This window comes from Hyperolius riggenbachi, chromosome 3 (genome assembly GCF_040937935.1).
Source record: "Hyperolius riggenbachi isolate aHypRig1 chromosome 3, aHypRig1.pri, whole genome shotgun sequence".
NCBI lineage: Eukaryota > Metazoa > Chordata > Amphibia > Anura > Hyperoliidae > Hyperolius > Hyperolius riggenbachi.
The window spans coordinates 306,426,001-306,445,466 of record NC_090648.1 but is presented as its reverse complement, the minus strand read 5'-3'; the positions used below and the strand labels follow the sequence as shown (position 1 = coordinate 306,445,466).

Here is a 19,466-nt window from a genome sequence, read left to right as displayed (position 1 = left end):
AAGTAAAAACCCTTGGGGGTGAACTGGTTAAAAGGAAATAAATATGACAGCCTCCATATACCTCTGATTTCAGTTGTCCTTTAAAAAAATAAAATAAACTAGCTGTGTATAATTTGCAGTAATCTACAGAGCATTCATTAAAGTTCATTTGATTGCCTTAGTCAAATCCAGAGAACAACATTTTTACATTCACGACAAGTTACTTTTTCTAAAAAAGAATGAAAATCATTAATGCTGACACATGCATTACGGATTCATATGATATATTTACTTAAAAAAAAGCAGCTGCACAAGCAAATTGAATTGGCTTAATGTCAATATATTCTTCCCAGAGAGTTTCCTGGATCTATGCTTATTACACCGTACAAAGTACTCTTAAACAGGATATTTTTTATTTGTTCTATGGTTTATTATAATTAAAACTAGAACATGCTTTTCTTTACGAGTGTGAGCAACAGAAATATCTCAGAGTAAGACAGGTGTGAATAAGTATGGAAATATGTATTATAGTTAACCCGAGGTGAGAGTGATATGTAGGCTGCCATATTTGTTTCCTTTTAAACAATACCAGTTGCCTGGCAGCCCTGCTGATCTATTTGGCTGCAGTAGTGTCTGAAGTACACCAGAAACAATCATGCAGCTAATCTTGTCAGATCTGACAATATGGTCAGAAAAATCTGATCTGCATATGCTTGTTCAGGGTCTATGGCTGAAATTATTAGAGGCAGAGAATCAGCAGGACAGCCAGGCAACTGGTATTGCTTAAAAGGAAATAATATGGCAGCCTCCATAGAACACTCACCTCAGGTTCACTTAGCTAGAATAACTAGCAGGTAAACCAGTGCAGCCAAACTACAGAAGGTTTTGTATTCCGCAGGAACCTGTAGCTCAGTCTCCTGGTCTCCCCTGGCTGACACCCGGAAATGACACATTTACCACTTTCACAAAGACCTGAAGGTACCTACAAGCTAAAGGACATCCTTAAAAGCTGTAGATTTGTTAAAAAAAAAAAAAACATGACTAATTAAAATCTAAAAAGAATGAAGGTCATCTTATTCCATGGTTATAGTAGTCAAACATTGATGGGAGATGGTGTCCATACACAATTAGATCTGGTAAATGATTACAAAGTCTCAGATATCGTTTACCTGCTTACCACCATGCACCACTTGATGTTAAATCAATTTCCATCAGGAACTTGATCCAAAACCGATCTCCCCGCTGTTGCCATCAACTTTGAACTGCTTTATGCTGTAAAAATGTATGAAGCTACCTTCCAGTTTCACCCCACACCTCTATCTGCTACCCTCTTGATTAGGTTAGTGCCAGTATTTTTTTTATCAGTGTTCAATTGAGAGAGCCTTTATTTTTGAATAGCCTTTCATTATATTTAATTTATCCCTTGGTTCATCCATCCTCCTTCCTGCAAATTGGAAAGGATGTCACTATATGTGCACCAAGAGGGAACACTGGCACTGTCTGCCTGTATGAATCCTCAATGTAGAGGGCGGTGATGTGCTCATGTGCTGGGAGGAGGCAGGCTGGGAGTGAGAACACATGGGAGGAACTAACTGTAGTTAACTGAATTTGACTACTTCCTCAGAGAAAGAAATGGCATTGCGCCCCAGAATAAAAAATTGCACCTTTTCTTTAACGTAAACATAAGTCATTCATCAGTGACCCATGAGATATCTGAATATGCAATGAAAGTAAACACACTATTATCACTAGAAACTTCTACCCAATATTTAAAGTTAGGACCGTTAGGGGAAAAGGGTAGCACATGACATCTGAACAGTGTGAACCAGGGGCGTAGCTAAAGGGGATACAGAGGTAGCGGCTGCTGCAGGGTCCCTAAACCAGAGGGGCCCAAGTAGGGCCCCTCTTTCAACTGCTTTATTAACTCTTTATTAGTGCTATGCAGGTTAATTGTCACTGCTGTATGTGCTTTGATTAATTGTAGCCATCAATAGACTGTTCTCCTCCTGGGCCTACACCTCTCTGACGCTGGAATGGACAGGTGAGTTGCTGCAGTGCTGAAAATGCTGAAGGGGAGCCAGGAACCACAATAAAGTTGGAGGAGACCTGTGGGGGCCTGGCAGCGCATATGTGGCTTGGGGCAACTGCCCAGCTTGCTACTATGGAAGCCTAATTATCAGTACATGGTCATGAAAGAAGCTTTACTGCATTAAGATACACATAGAATGTGCAGTTTTTGTTAACAGAGTTGATAAAAACATATTTAAGAACCAAACTAATATCTATACTACATTAAAAAATGGACCGACTTTCATATTCCACATCAGTGAAAACTCAGTGATAGCTTTTGTTAACTAATCATCTCCCTCCTCCACCTTCAGGCCAGATCAGTGGTGGTGTTGAGGTTATAATTCGCAATGTTTGTGACACCTACAGTGCAGCTCCTGAAAGAGTTGAAAATGTACACAGTTTTGCCATTGCATTACAGAGGCAGAGTTCAAAAACAATATGCAACAAGAGGACCTGTGAAGATTTCCTGGTTAGGAGTTGAACTTGCCATTCAGAGGGTCTAGAAAACAGGGAAGGTTTCAGTTTTCCCTCCAGTCACAGTGAACTGAGGGCTCAGCTAAGGGCCTGTTAATCTACTGGCATGCCCTTGGTTTCACACCTGTACATTAAAATGTATGAGGAAAGCGAGAAAGAATACCAAAAAAACGCATCACTCAATGTAATGAAAAAATCATAGCAATGTCCTGACAAGAGGATTCACATGCATGCGAGTAGGTGGTAACGGAGCATGTTTAGCAATCTGTGATGTTGGCAGCCAGTGAAAAGGGTGAGAGGTTTGATTCTGCAATTCTGTAGTGATGGTGGTCTGGGCAGCGTTGTTGGTGCGGAGGAAGTAACAGAGTTGTAGTAATAGTTATACTATGATATTCTGTATGCGATTTCTTTCTTTAGGGTTAGAGTGAAGGAAGGGGAGAAGCAACAGGCATGAGCCAGTACTGGACTGTTGGAATATCAAGAGAACAGGTAAAATATTTCTAGGAGTGCAGCATTTGTGTGAGCTGATTTAAAGAACACTGCTGGTCATCTGCATTCATACATGTCCTCTCACATCAAGAAGACATTTTAACAGCGCTTTTAAGTCACAGGAAATACAGTTAAAATGTACACTTAAAACTATATTGCAAAAACGTATATTTTGCAATATAAAAAAATGAAAGTTTTGTTTGTTGGCTCTCTGCATTAAAGTAGACCAGTGCATTCAGAGGTTGCAACATCCTTTTCTCCTTACTCAGCAGAACTACAAAGAAAATATGTCAAGTGGGACATAATAGGGGGATGATGCCATCTGAGATCCCAACTGAAGCCATACCTCACTATAGATCACATATGTTGAACTCCAGGCCTGGAGGGCCATATCCATACCAGTGTTTAGGATGGACTGAGAAAGAAAGGAATGTGTTCTACCTGATGGACCACACCTTTCCTGATTCAGATCCATCAATTTATTTGCGCTGTATCAAAAATGTGTGAGGATCTCGGCCCTCGTAGGACCGGTTTGACATACCTGCTATAGATAATGAAGAAAGACCTTTTTTTTTATAATTTACCATAGTTTTACATTTTTTACATAACTATCACCAAGACAGGCAATTATAATGGTCGTGCCTGAAGTGGGAACTTTAAAGTACAGTGGCAATATGACAGCCTCCATACTTCTCTCACTTTAGAGCCCTTTCAACGAACAACTGTGTTAATTACTCACCAATTTGCTGGCCTAGACGTCTACCTCCTGGGTGAAGCCAATAAGCTTCTTAGGAGACGCTTTCCCTTGTCAATAAAGCCAAGCAGCAGTAACGGCTACACCCGTATACCTGTGTTCCTGATATGATGCCATCATAGTGAACGCTGCTGATACGCTATAAGGGTATTCATTTAGGATGATTCTTAAAGGTGAAAACATTTCTGGAGCTTCCTCAGGGCAGAAACAGCACCTTCCCAGTACAAATGTAGTGTTCTGCCCAGATTTTTCTCCAGCCAGGAGGAATGAAAAGTGGCCAGGTGGGGCGCAATGGGGGGAATGCAGGGCTGCCGCAACCTGGGAATTCAGGGCTGGTGTATCGTGGCAATGCAGGGCTGACGCAACTCTGCTTACAGTATAGGAAGTCGATGAGGAGGTGAGCCGATGATAGCCAGGTATTCGCCAAAATTAGCCAGGTTAAGCACCCGGATAAAAGAGCCTGGGGAGAACACTGAAATGTCATCACATTTTCATTAATGAATTTGCAACATTTTTCATTTATATTTGATTGTCCCAGAAAGCCATGCAGTGTTCATAGGCCCCGTGAACAGCAGTAGTGGTGAACACAGCACATATGAACATTCCTGCCATGTTTAAACCAAACTAAAAATAGTCCAGGGTGCCTCCTAGGTGCAGCTGCTATCTAGAAGCTCATACATTTATATTAAATATGCAGTCCCCAATGGAAGCAACAGATCACAAGATACCATCCATTGTGCAGCCAGTACACTATATACAGCATCAGTCCTCTGCATTCACAATACAATAATTGTGTTCTTTACTGCATATTTCAACTTCAGTCTGTCTTTTAAATGTGTTTCTTTCTTCAAATTATTTCAATCTGCCAACTGCAAATTATTATGTTCTGAATTAACTAACCTCCAAACTAAGTGGAAAATTGTACATAATTAGGAGGTAATTGCTCCAGCAAGCAAGCATTTATTGCCAACAGTGGTCACTCGGAAAAAAATGAAACATTCTGGTATGTTGCCAAGCTGCATACAAGGACATTTCATTTAAGAAATGTTGGGTTCACACCGGTGTGAAACAACAGAGTTAAAGACAACCTGTATGCTGGCATCCACACAGACATCCAAGCCTGAAGCTTGACTGGCATCATATCATGCCTGGCAGACACAACATGCAACATCTTTCAGCTGCTCCTTAGAGGTTTTCTCAGACAACATGGTAATAACCCCTTCCGAAAAAAAAAAAAGTAATCCTGTGTCTAAAAATGTATACTTCCAATGCAGAGAGCCGCTAATCCAGGGGTAGGGAACCTATGGCTCGGGAGCCAGATGTGGCTCTTTTGATGGCTACATCTGGCTCACATACAAATCAACAGGGGTTGATTCACTAAGCTACACTGCTCAAGCAGCACAGCTTGGTGTGGCAGCACAAGTAATATTTTCAAAGTAGTGCACGCTACTGCTGTAGCATGCACTACCAACTTGCGCTCCCCCCAAAACGAACAGCTGCTCCAATTGTGACACCCTGGACCTTGTCAGGTCCACTGACTTTGTAGGACGAGATCCCTGCACTTTGATTGGCCCAATAGACTGCCTGTCACTTGACAACCAGCCTATTGGGCCGAAGTGTGGGGATCTCGTCCTACAAAGTGAATCAACCCCCAAGTCAGCTAGCCAATTGTACAAGCTGTTAGTCATTTTTTCTCCTGTCTGGGTCTCGGGGAAATTGCTGATGTTGCTGAAACCCAAGAGAAGCTGAAGACGTGTCTGACGTTTCCGCTGCCTGGCGGATCAACTGTGTACACATCACCATGGAAACAGGGACAGCCATCTGCTGCGCATGTGCACTGTGCCAGTTTGAAACATATTGTATAGCTCTCACAGCATGACGTTTTAAAATATGTGGCGTTTATGACTCTCTCAGCCAAAAATGTTCCTGACCCCTGCGCTAATCGGTAAATATAACCAATACAGGGCAGAAGCGCTCTCTATCTTCACTCTGTCCCCCCTCTTTCTACAAAAGTAACTCACCCATTGATCCATAGTGATGCATCTATTCAGCAGAGGGGGAGCAGAGTGAAGAGAGAGCAGAGAGCTTATCCTTATTTCCTCCCAAGGGTGGCCATACATCAGGCGACTTGGTGACCGATCAACCATATGATCCAACTATAATCGGAATCGACTGAAAATCAGTGCCGCCAACTCCATGCACGACCGATAATGCGGCCAATTTCGGGCCGAAAGTAGTTGCATTAATTGGTCGGACATGCTGCAAGATGTAGGGTCGACTTGCTCGATCGGGTGCACGACAGTAATGGCAAGCGATATTGGGACGAGCGACGAACACGACGAAACCCCGACGGTGTTTCCCTAATGTGTGTGTGCAATATGGAAAACATGTGCTGTAATGTTCATTTATACATTAGCTGTCCTGTGTCACAGTGCTCGTCCATCTTCCATCCCTCTTCTATTAGTCGCGCACACACTGCCGGCGGATAGCCCGCAGGCACATGACTTCACACATGCGCCATGCCGGCAGCGTGTATGTGGCTAATTGAAGAACGGCAGAAGACAGTTAGGCACTGTGACACAGGAAAGGTATTGTATACATGCACATTACAGCACACTTAAACATTACACACAAACTCACACATGCATACACAGCAGCGAGGCTGAAGATGTGGTGGGCTCGTCCGATTCCTGAAAGATTTCATGCTGAAATCGATTGGGAATCGGCCTGCTGTGTATGGGCAACTGACAGATCTCTCTCTGATCGGAGAGAGATTTGTCTTTTGGCCGAATCTGCCCATAGTCAGTAGATATATGGCTAACTTTACTCTTTTTTTTAATCTTGGAAGCTGCACTGTCATATCTAGCTTGCTTTGTAAACCCGTGAGCAGAGCATAAAACATATTTCAGCAGCTCACTGAACTGCCCTCAGCCAATCAGTGAGGAGGAGGAGAAAAAATGTGGGAGGGGAGATGACAAGCTTCCTTCTCATCGGCAATGTACCAAATAGAGCCAGGCTGACTGAGATAAGATTCCTTACAGCAGAAACATTTCTGATTAGATTGAAGTGCTTGCAATGCAGGGTAAGGCTGCAGACTGCATAATAAACAGAGCAGAGGGTAAATGGAATTGACAATCCCACTTTAACAACCCAGCTAACACAGACCACACTGACCTGCCTTTTCTACAACACATTTCAAAAATGAAGACAGGTATAGGAAACTGTTGGCTGTTATGTATCATCAACGTGGTATCTACACCTGGAAGAACCCTCCTAGCACAAAACTGGCAGCACAGTGCTGTCCCCTGGCCTGTTATGAGCCGTGCAAGCTGCATTACAGCGAATCGCAAAAGACCAATGCATACACTAGCTATGTACAACAAACATATTTAACATTTTTTTTATCATAATAATATCGGCTCCCATTTCATATTTTTATCTTACAAAATATTTTAAATGTGTGGCAACAAAAAGAAACTACTCACTTTTAGTTTTAGCACAAGTATACGTAGGTCAACCCCACGACATGTACTCTTGTAATTTACCATGTATAAAAAAAGATGTTAACAGCAGACAGAAAAAAAAAAGAATCACACAAATTATACTTGAAACGCCATTGCTTACAGTGTTCCGCCACACTGCTTGGCTTCCCTTCAAATGCCATCTGTTGAATCCTGTGCTTGCAACATTAAAGAGTCTAAAAATAAAAGGCATCACCTCAAAGTACATACAAAGTCACATGTAATGAAGGGTAACAATCTCGGAGGCCAGCGGCTCTGAAAAATGTGCAGTGTGGAGACAGAAATGTTAACCTCAGGAGAAAGGAGTCTGCACACTTTGGCCAACAGCCTAATGTACTTACCATGACTTTGAATGATTCCAGGACTCAGCGTAGCCTGGACCAAGTCTTTGGTAGGTGAAAGGTATGCGTCTTTACCCGGACGCTGGCTCATCTTTGCAGAGGGGATCACTGGAGAATCATCATTCGTTATGACATCTGCAAGACAATAAACCCATACTAATCAGCATCTTTCCCAGAACACAAAAAAAGCATTTTACTAAGCAAACATCTGTCTTGATTTATATAAATTAGTCCAAAGGAAGAATAAAGGTGGCCATACACGCGTTAGATTTTCTGATCTGATGTGTTTAGGAACATTTTTTACTAGGAACAGATTTCCAATAGATTTCAGTATGAAATCTATTGAAAATCGATCTGATGGCATTTTTTTGCCATCAGATTTCCATTAGGTCCAATGCAAATTGATAAGCAATCTCATCAGATCGACCTAGATTTTCCAGCATGTCAGATCGATTGAAATCAATCGAAATCGGCCACAAATCGATCGGGCAATCAATCGATCGGCCGCTAATCGGCTGAGTGTATGGGCCCCTTAAGTAGTTCTGTTCAATGCATCAACTACTTCTGTAGGCAGGAAGGGGTTGCCATTGATTGTTGGGACAGTCTGCCCCCTGCTGTATGGCACTAGGCTGCACCAGCTTGACCTGTATATAACAAGAGCAGAATAGTCATCTACCACTAATGGATCTCTGAAGGACAAAGGGATAACTGTAATTACATTTTAAATAGCAATAAATGGAATAAACTAAAAAATACAACTTGCCAACAGAGATGGGTATAGTAAAACTGGTGGGTAGAAAGTGAGGCAGCTCATTTCAGTGTAATTATGTCTATGGCCACGGAGCAGTATAATTCGGGTGCCGGCAATAGCTGGACCCCAAATTACTTTTCCCTCTGAGTTGCTACGACTTGGAAAGAGAATAGTAATTAACGCCGCCCGGAATTTCAGCATTAGCAGTGTAAGCCATCATTCGGCACACCCTGATCCAAAGTTACCAGACAGAGGTGAATAGCGGTGGGCATGAGGACTCCTGCACATACAATGCTTGCTCCCTCAGTATATACAAAGGAGTTTCCCTCAGGTATCCTTCTCGTATTTTATAACTATTTGGGCACCTCCTAACCACCAGATTGTTACTGTGTTCTAGGAAACCTTTTTTTACTGTATATTTTGTACATGGAGTACAAACTTTGTATGTATGAAAAATTGTAAATCAAGTTGTTTGTAAGTAAGAGACTATCTATATTAAACTGTTGTGCAAATTTTCCCTTAATTTTCTGCCCCCTAAGTGTGAAAAGGGACTAGAGGAATCCTTTCCAATAGGAGGGGGAATTCCAAGCTGAGTGGAGTGCATCCCTGGACTGGGTCTAACCCGTGTCAGTAATGGTCAGACATTTTTGGACCAGACCTCTGTCTAATCTGTCCAGATGGCATTTACCACAGAGTTATTGTGAAGAAATCTCCACTCCTGGACCAGAAGAAAAAAAAAATGTTATAAAAATATTATAATGTTCAGTGATAAATCATACATTTAGATTTGCAACCTTAAATTTATACTTCTTAAGCCTTGAATATAGACTTTGAATTCTCCCCTCCTATGTATGAGATAACCTGCCATTCAATAGATCTGTTTGTGTGAACAGGACAGCTTACTAGTCTTCATTGCCCATTTACAATAAAATGTAGTCCCAAACTTGTTCTCAGATTCGAATCCACTGTTAGTTTTCCATGTTATCGTTTATTGAACCACCGGTAAGAAACATCTGTAGCTACCAATGCTAACAGCGGTAAAACAGCACACTGAAGTCATTTGCTGAAATGAACTGAATGAGGGAGCTGCAAAGAGCCTTTTACTAATGGAAATATAATTACATTTGCTATAAAAGTAGCTCTTTATGTGCCATTAGATTTTAAATATCTCTGCTTGCTTCAAATTCAAAAGCTTTTTTCTAGCCAAACAATTTTTATTATGTAATTATCTGTATACTGTGAACTAGAACATATTCCTAAAACAACTTCAGAGGAGAAGGATACTTATGAAGTAAACTCCTGGTGGCCTCTCAGGCACCTCTGCCACCCAATCTTAACAGCTGCTTGTACCTAACTGCAATAAATAATTTGCAAAGCCAAATGCTTAGAAGATCTAAGAAGCTGACTGCTAGATGGAACCAAGCTCAAAGACTGTTTTATTATTTGGATAAATGTAAAGCAGGGGTGTCCAATAGGTAGATCGTGATTAACCGGTAGATCACAAAGGACCCCTGGGTAGGTCCAACACCGCCTGACACTCGCAGGGTCCTCTGTCTCCAACTTGGATGAGCTTAGTGCAATATGCTATCCTGAAGTTCTGAAAAGCAGTGCAGGGCAGGGCTGTGGAGTCAAGGAGTCGGAGCAATTTTGGGTACCTGGAGTCGGTGGTTTTAAACTGAGGAGTCAGAAGATTTTTGTAAAAACTCCACAGTCCTGATAAATTTTGGACTAAGAAGTCCAAGTCGAGGAGTCAAAGCAATCTTGGGTACCTGGAGTCGGAGTCAGTGGTTTCATAAACTGAGGAGTGGTATGATTTTTGTTCTGACTCCACAGCCCTGGTGTATAGGATTGTGGTGTTGCAAGATGGGGAGCAATACATTTAGAAGTATTATGTTTTACTGCTGATTACAATCTTGCCTGAGCAGGATATTGTAATATTTGGTCAAGCACTGTTCTATTTGCCTTACTCAGGAAGACTCTATGATATGCATCTAATTGGCTGGGGGCTTGTGGCGGATCACTGATGGACTGGCACTGTTCATGTGCTGCAGTTGTGTCTTGCATCTGGAGGTAGATTCTATATGGTAGATCATTTTCAATTCGGAATTTTCAAAGTAGCTCACAAGCTGAAAAAGTGTGGGCACTTCTGATAAAATGCGATTAAAACATCTGTGAAATTGTCTGGATCCTCTAGGCCCTTATCCCTCAACAAGAGGTACAAGGTCCTGAGAGCCGACTCTGTACTCAGAAAAACTTCTTACATATTTATATAGTGCTAACATCATCACAATCGAATGTCCCTGCCATAGTCAGTATTCATCTCTATCTGAGGGCTGTCTGGCCTTGGTACAGGTGCTATTTGATATCACCACCAGGGGGCTGTGATGAGAGATTTTGTAGGGGCACATGGGTGACAGAGCTGGCATTCTGAACCAGAAAGAGCAGCCAAATACTGGGAATGATAACAAAAATTCCTGGCAGTTTAAGGCATTACTATGGTTTGCCACCAATTCCTTATCAAGTGAACCTGTACAGATTAGCATTACCACAACTGGTATTTCATTAACTTTGAAACATGCAATAACAGTGCACCGGATGGTATTCCAAGAAAGTCAGTGGAGTACAGCTTTCCAATACTCCAGGCAAACGTATTCAGTAAAAAGGTAGGGTGGAGGCGCACATACAGCTAAAATTGTTAACATTATTCCAAATTCTTTCAACCGTTACAGGCGACAGTACCACAAAGCGCAGAGAGGTACAAGCAGTGGGGGCCCCATCAGATTTTATAGCTTATTGTCAAGGCCTTTTGTTTTTTGGGATGTTGGGATAGTACTTCGATCCTCTTAAAAAAAGCAATCCACATTCTTGTGGCCTTCTTTAAATGCAGACAGAGCCATGATCACTTCTCACAGGAGTACATTATTAGCATGTTTACATTATTAGCACATCTGTGTGGAGGCAGTGCTGCCCTCTGATACCAACATTTAGAAAGCGTTCAAGTATTGCACCTCTAACCTTACATGTTGGTTTGATAGTCTTTTACATATTGCCAGTGCCTCTGGGTAAATCTCACTAGTACTGCAGATTACAGGATGCACAGTGCTGTTACCAGAAAGGCCTGAATGAGTGGAAATTTTAGCTCTAAATGAAAGCAACCTACGCACATACGAGGACTGTCGCCAGACTGGGATAAGCGAAGCTGTAAATAAAATCTAATCTTGCCCTTAGAATGCTGACATGCTCCCATTTCTTTTGTATTGTATATAATAGTTTTATTTGTTTCTTTCCAATTAATTTGCTCAAATATGCTCCTGAAACTTTAATGTTCATCATTGTTTGTGTGCACATAAATCCTTTGCACACCTGGTGCTCACAACAGGTAATTAAACTGAGCATGGCCAGCAGACATAGTCCTATTTTAGGCTGGTTCAGAAGTTCTCTCCCTGGAGCATTATCTTCACAGCTTTTGGCATAACTTAGTATATTAAACAAGAGCTGTAAAAATTCCATGTCATTAAGAAAGCCTATGTGGAATTACTGATGTCATGGGACCTACAGCAGTACACTGTTCAAAGGTCAACTTTAGCATGTTAATCTATTTTGTACATTAAAGTGGACCTGAACTCTTGTAAAGGACAGAAGGAACAAAAGAGAAATGCACCCTGTATCTATTTACACAGTTTAGCCTAATTCCCCTTCATTTGTGTCAAAACACAAGTTGTAATTTGATCTCTCCCCTGTGTCACCTGACTGCCATGGCAGATAAGCTCATTTGAAAGCACAGGATGTTAACAATATGTCTGCTTCCATGAAAGCAGGAAGTAGAAACAGTGCAGATGTATTGCAGGATTTGTATCAGCTGTGAAAAAGAAATGTTTGTTTCTTCAAAGGTTATTATGCTGTTGCTTATCTTTTATAGCAGAGAGGAAGTTCTGAGTTCAGGTCCGCTTAAAGCAGAGTCTGTATTTCGAAAGCCTTAACCACTTCACCACTGAGGGGTTTTACCCCCTGACCACCAGAGCAATTTTCACCTTTCAGCGCTCCTTCCATTCATTCGTCTATGACTTTATCATTACTTATCACAATGAAATTAACTATATCTTGTTTTTTTCCCCACCAATTAGGCTTTCTTTAGGTGGGACATTATGCCAAGAATTATTTTATTCTAAATGTGTTTTAATGGGAAAATATGAAAAATGTGGGAAAAAATTAATTTTTCAGTTTTCGGCCATTATAGTTTTTAAATAATGCATGCTACTGTAATTAAAACCCATGAAATGTATTTGCCCTTTTGTCCCGGTTATAAAACCGTTTAAATTATGTCCCTATCACAATGTTTGGCGCCAATATTTTATTTGGAAATAAAGGTGCATTTTTTTCAGTTTTGCCTCCATCCCTAATTACAAGCCCATAGTTTATAAAGTAACAGTGTTGTTCCCTCCTGACAAATATTTAAAAAGTTTAGTCCCTAAGGTAACTATTTATGTATTTTTTTTTTAATTGTAAATTTTTTTTTTTATTTTTTTTATTACAAAAAAAAAAAAAAAATGGGGAGTGAGGGAGGTAATGAGTTAATTCTTTGTGTACTACAATTAATTTGTATGTGAAAAATGTTTAGGGTGTAGTTTTACTATTTGGCCACAAGATGGCACCATTAACTTTTTGTTTAATGCGACCTCCAAGCGTCCTTCCGGACGCTTGGAGGAAGTAGTAGGAGGCTGGGTAAGTTTTTTTTTTTTCACAATGATCGTGCTGCTTAGCGGAAAAGCAGCGGATCATTGCGGGGCTTAGATCAGCGAACGGGAATGGATTTTCCCGTTCATTGATCTCTGGGCGAGCAGCCGGCGGCGTGTTTACTAGCGGGAATGCGCGCTGCAGTGGCGGGAGCGCGGAAAGTACGGATTTCTCCGTCCCTGGAGGTTAAAGGATGGAAAAAGGGACGGAGAAATTCGTACGGGCGGGGGTCAAGTGGTTAAAGGCTTTCCAAATACAGACTTCAACGGGGTCTGTTTGAGTTGGCACAAAATACTCTCTCATTTGCAGTTTTCACTCCTTAAAGAAAACCTGAACTGAAAATAAAAGTCAAAATAAACATACACAAGTCATACTTACCTCCTGTGTAGTCTACTCCCAGGGCCGGATTTGTGGGAAGGCCTGGGAGGCACGTGCCTAGGGCGGAGCCAAGGAAGGGGCGGGTTGAAAAACTAAACAGTCAACCTGCCAACCAGGGTCCACAGCCACCGGCACTATTCCCCATAGTAAAGTATTACGAGTGCCTTGTTTGTCTGCAGCCGCCCCCTGCTTTGCTCTGCACACAGTAACATGTCTCTGTGTGCAGCAGCAGCAGTTACAGACAGGGACAGCTTTACTATTTTGTGTGTGACAGGAGCAGCGGCTGCATCACTGCAGTCCTGCCCGCTGTCATTCTCTATAGAAGTCAAATGGTGAGGCTGCCCCGCCCCCGCTTCCTCCCCCTTGCTTGTGTGCACACACTGTCCCCGGGCAATTTGAAGCATGCAAGTGTCAGCAGACACAAAGGTGTAAGGGGGCTCATTTCCTCCCGTTTTCCACATGACTGAACTAGAGATGAAGCAGGATCAGATATAACAAAGGAATTGTACAGCTGCCGGGTCCTGGTGTGACACCGAGAGTGAGAAAGCACGTTGCGATTCAGTGTGGAGGAGGGGACCCAGAACAATGTAAGGTAATGAAGATGAAGTACTGTATGTGTTTTAAACAAGATGTAAAGCTAAAAACAGCACAAACAGGACATTTCTGGGGTTTCTGCTAGCCCCCCCCTTCTTGCACCTCAGTTCTTTAGGACTCCTCTCTGTCATATAGCTGTCACCCCTCTTAAGAAGCTGCAACTGGGCACAGTCATCTGTGGTACACATGCATGTCCTAAGGCTCTGACACACGGGCTACAGCTGTCGCCGCAACCACGTGGCATGTGTGTGTTGCGGCGACAGGTCACTACTTAGAGCTGTTGCCGCAACTGTCGCTAGTTCGCGTCTGTAGGCGGACTAGCGACAGGAGACCTACGCGAGTGAATGGAGCATCCGGCCAGGGATGCTCCATTCACAGATAGCTTCTGCCGTGTCTCTGCCTTTCGGGCGAGACGTGTGGATGGCTGTCGCTGCCAGGGAGCTGTTGCTCCCTGGTCTCTTGTCGCCATGCAATGGGGGACAATTGTCCCCCGTGTGTATGTAGCTATGTACGCAGCACCTCCTCAACCATGCTCCCCAGTGATTGTGCACAGCAGGGACGGCCAGCGAGGTACTGTGTTTGTGCGATTTGGATTATTTCGAAACTACCCATGTGCAGAATGCTCCGGACCACGGTTGTCTTGCCGCTTGGAAGCATAATGGAGGAGATTGCATGTCAGTTGCAACTTTTTAAGTGTGGCTATAGCAAACAGAGAGGAGTCTAAAGGAACTGAGGAGCAAGAAGCAGTATCCCACCCCTGCTGCGGGAAGAAGCCCCAAATATGTGTAACTCCTGTTTTGTTTTTGCTTAGTTTTTTTGGAATTTTCTGGAATTGTGTGGTGGTTTTTTTTTTTTATTCTTTAAAGAGAACCAGAGATCACATATAGTGCTGTATTTTTAATTACCCAGGGCTTCCTCCACCCCATAAGCATGGCTGTGTCCCTCGCCATCCTACTCAGTGCCGCCGTTCTGCCGCAGTTAATTCCCGTCTCGGCGTCTCAGTCGGACTCAATCTGACTGACGTAAGCCGGAGCCTTCTGCGCTTGCGCAAAACCGGGCCGGGCCGAGGCATAGGCTGGAAAGGCTCCAGCCTCAGGGCGCAGTGTAGGAGGGGGCGCACAATTCATTCAGCTGTCATTCCTAATTGTGTTTGAAGCAGAAAGAAATAAGAAAAGGAGATACATGGAAGTGACTACAAGCCAGATAACTAGAGATTAAGGTGTTGGGGGCCCTGGGGTGCCTCTTAGTCCAAGAGCAATCAGTGAGTGACAGCTGGGGTGGAGGGATGGAGGGGCGCACTTTGGTGTCTCAGCCTTGGGTGCTGAAGGACATTGTCCCGGCTCTGGCGCAGAAGGTCCGTGCATGCGCAGAAAGTCTGCAGCTGACGTCACTGAGCCGCTTACCGCTGCTCACCACGGCTGAACGGGACATCGTAGGAGGATGGCAAGGGACACAGCCATGCTTATGAGGCCGGAGGAAGCCCTGGTAAGTAAAAATACAGCACTATATGTAATCTCTGGTTCTCTTTAAAGTACGCCTGAGCTGTGTTTAAAACTATGCATTTTTCTTACCTGGGGCTTCTTCCAGTTCCCCATAGTCCATGGGAGGGAAGGTCATTAGATTTCCTATACGGAGTGTGTAATAATAATTCCTTTTTTTGTATAGCACTTTTCTCCTGTCAGACTCAAAGCGCTTGCGAGGCAGCCACTAGAGCGCACTCAGTAGGCAGTAGCAGTGTTAGGGAGTCTCGCCCAAATAACTCCTTACTGAATAGGTGCTGGATTACTGAACAGGCAGAGCTGAGATTCAAACCTTGGTCTCCTGTGTTAGAGGAAGAGCCCTTAACCATTACGCTACCAAAACTTCCAGGCACAAGAAGGCCCAGTGCACACCAAAACCGCTAGTAGATCCACGAACCGCTAGCGGTTTTGGGTTCGGAGTACGAGAAAAAGGCGCAGTGTACACCGAGCGGATTTGGATGCAATCCGCTGGCCGCATCCGCCTGTTAATCAGCGTGGCTATTGTATTTGAATGGGCTGGTGCACACCCGCGGTTTGAGGTTTTTTGCAAACCGCAAACGTGCAGCAGGAGGCACGTTTGCGGTTTGCTAAAAACCTCAAACCGCCGGTGTGCACCAGCCCATTCAATTACATTAGCCAAGCGGATTTGCAGGCAGATGCAGCCAGCGGATCCGCTCTGTGTGCACTGGGCCGAACAGCTTTTTTCCTCAAGCAGTAGACATACTTAGGCCCAGTGCACACCAAAACCACTAGCAGATCCGCAATACGCTAGTGGTTTTGGGAGCTGATTTCAGAGTGATTCTAGGTATGTTTAGAGAGGTTTTCTAAACATGCCCAGCGGTTTTGGGTGCGTTTTGGTGTAGCAGATTACAAATATTGTTACAGTAAAAGATGTTACTGAACAGCTTCTGTAACAAAAACGCCTGGCAAACCGCTCTGAAGTAGCGTTTTTCAGAGCGGTTTGCATTTTTCCTATACTTTACAGTGGGGACGAAACGCTTCTGCAAACCGCAAACGTGCAGCAGGAGGCGCGTTTGCGGCTGGGCAAAAACTTCAAACCGCCGGTGTGCACCATCCCATTGCAATACATTAGCCAAGCGTTTTTACAAGCGGATGCGGCCGGCGGATCGCTCCAAAAACCGCTCGGTGTGCACTGGGCCATAATGCTGAATCATGTTAGAGCTGCTAGGACTTGAAAGTAATCAGCACAGAACTGTAAATGAACAATTCGCACATTGCTTACTGCCACTATACTTGCATAATGTCCTTGACTTGTAATATACACACTGTCTGCCCTTGTATGGTTTTTGTTTGTGTTTGTTAAGCAACTGCCCAGACAAATTCCTTGTAGGTGCAAATTTACTTGCCGAAAATAAATTGATTCTGATCCGCGTTTACAAGCGCAACCGTACTGTGTATGTGCAGGTACATGCCCAGTAGCACGAAGCAAGTGGCTTTGTGCTTCTGGGCATGTACAGATCATACTCGAGTCTGACCAATATAATGGGGCTTGTACACAGAGGGAAGTGCAGCCTTGAGGAAGAAGAGGGCCCCAAGCTCCAGTGAATATGTTCAGAGGGTCCCAGCACTGGACCAGTGGTTAAGATACTCTTGGTCAGGGGGCGGCTGGTGACAGTGGGCCTTGGGCGGTAAAAAGTAGAAATCCGGCCCTGTCTACTCCTCAATCTATTTTTCCTCTCCTGCCTCCTGTTTGTCCACTGTGATCAAGGGAATTCTCCGTCCTCCATTTTGAAAATGGCTTTTACCCTATAACAGCTTCCTGGTCAGCACACTGTTAAACTGTAACATCACCCACTTGAGCCATAGGGAAACATGCACACATCAGTTCTCCTCTCAGCTGTAACTGACAGCAACTGATACATAACTGACAGCAACTGATATATTTCAGTTCTGACAAAATATTGTCAGAACTGGAAGGGATCACTGTAAGAAGAAAATGGTGAGCTTCTGAGAGGAACTGATGGCAAGGTAACTATGTAATGTTCATTTGAAGTTACCTCATGTGTTTATTTTAAATAATTTTACTCAGTACAGGTTCTCTTTAAAGGGAAGGTCCAAGCAAAATAAAAAAATGAGTTTCACTTACCAGGGGCTTCTACCAGCCCCATGCAGCCATTCTGTGCCCTCGTAGTCACTCACTGCTGCTCCAGTCCCCTGCTGGCAGCTTGCTGACCTCGGAGGTCGGCGGGCCGCATTGCGTACATTTTTACACATTCCCGCTAGTGCAAGAACATTAACGCATACATTTTTACGCTTTAGTAGTTCAATGCGTAAAAATTTACGCATAGAACCAGTAATGCGTAAAAATGTATGTGTTAATGTTCCTGCACTAGCGGTAAAACGTAAAAATGTACGCAATGCGGCCCGCCGACCTCCGAGGTCAGCAAGCTGCCAGCGGGGGACTGGAGCAGCAGTGAGTGACTACGAGGGCACAGGATGGCTGCATGGGGCTGGTAGAAGCCCCAGGTAAGTGATACTCATTTTTTTATTTTGCTTGGACCTTCCCTTTAACCCTCCTGGCGGTATAAAAAAATCCGCCAGGAGGGAGCGCGGCAGTTTTTTTAAAAATTTTTTTTAAAATCATGTAGCGAGCCCAGGGCTCGCTACATGATAGCCGCTGCTCAGCGGCATCCCCCCGCCCTCTTCGATCGCCTTCGGCGATCTCCGATCAGGAAATCCCGTTCAAAGAACGGGATTTCCTGGAGGGCTTCCCCCGTCGCCATGGCGACGGGGCGGGATGACATCACCGACGTCAGGACGTCATTGGGAGTCCCGATCCACCCCTCGGCGCTGCCTGGCACTGATTGGCCAGGCAGCGCACGGGGTCTGGGGGGGCCCGCACGCCGCAACGGATAGCGGCGATCGGGCGCAGGCCGGCGGCGATCAGTGTGCTGGCGCAGCTAGCAAAGTGCTAGCTGCGTCCAGCAAAAAAAAAAAATTAAGAAAATCGGCCCAGCAGGGCCGGAGAAAACCTCCTGCGCGGCTTACCCCGAACTACGTTCGGGGTTACCGCCAGGAAGGTTAAAGAGGAACTATAACCAAGGATTAAATGTCATTGCAACAAGTAGCTGATACTCACTTTCCCATCTTTCCCATGAGGAATCTAACTGTTTTCTAAAAGATCACGGGGGGGAGCTGTATGGTTGATATTGTGGTGATGCCCCTCCCAGAGTGTGAGGTCATGACCAAAGTCCTGACAGTTTGCGGTCTGTGAACCTTGTTGCATTGTGGGGCATAACCGCTTTTTCCAGCTGCCAAGCAAGCAGCATCTACCTCTGTGCATAGAACTCTCAGTAACAAACATTCCGAATAGATCACCTGGCAAAACAAAAGATGTCATCATCAGTGATAAATGCCAGAATATAAATCGGGGAGAAGAAAGATTTTACAATGGGCAAACATTGACTAAATCATTAATACATAATTATTGTATACAATAAGCAATTGTATTCATGTTATTTTCACTACAGTTCCTCTTTAAAGTGTATCTGAGGTGATGTGACATGATGAGATACATGTGTATGTACAGTGCCACGCAAATTAATAACTTGACTGTGTTCCTTTTTTCTTTCTCTGCCAGACAGAGTTCTCCTGGAAGAGAACAGCTTCGGAGTGCATGGAATAGATTTAGGCTCTGTTCACATCTAAAATTGAAATTGCAAACGCTTTGCTATTTTGTGTGCGATTTTTTGCCTGCATGCTGCATTTTTTTTTTTAAAAAGCCCTTTCCTATGTGCTTTTACAGAGCGATTTTTTTTATTCACTCCCTGATGCAAGTCAGGAAGTGAACCCTTTAACCTGGAAAATAATAAATACAATGTATTTAATCTTAAAAACGCA

General features: G+C 43.7%; 1 protein-coding gene across 3 annotated transcripts in view; it reads right to left on the bottom strand.

The window, feature by feature from the left end:
- The window catches only part of OSBPL8 (oxysterol binding protein like 8), a 289,354-nt gene that overhangs the window by 115,802 nt on the left and 154,086 nt on the right, over positions 1-19,466 (bottom strand). For 2 of the 3 annotated variants that reach the window (XM_068276646.1, XM_068276647.1), the window contains exon 5: positions 7,629-7,763. In XM_068276646.1, coding sequence (XP_068132747.1) covers positions 7,629-7,763 — 135 coding nt within the window. Of the gene's footprint in view, positions 1-7,628; positions 7,764-19,466 lie in introns of those variants that run through there. The other variant, XM_068276649.1, reaches the window with a different exon arrangement.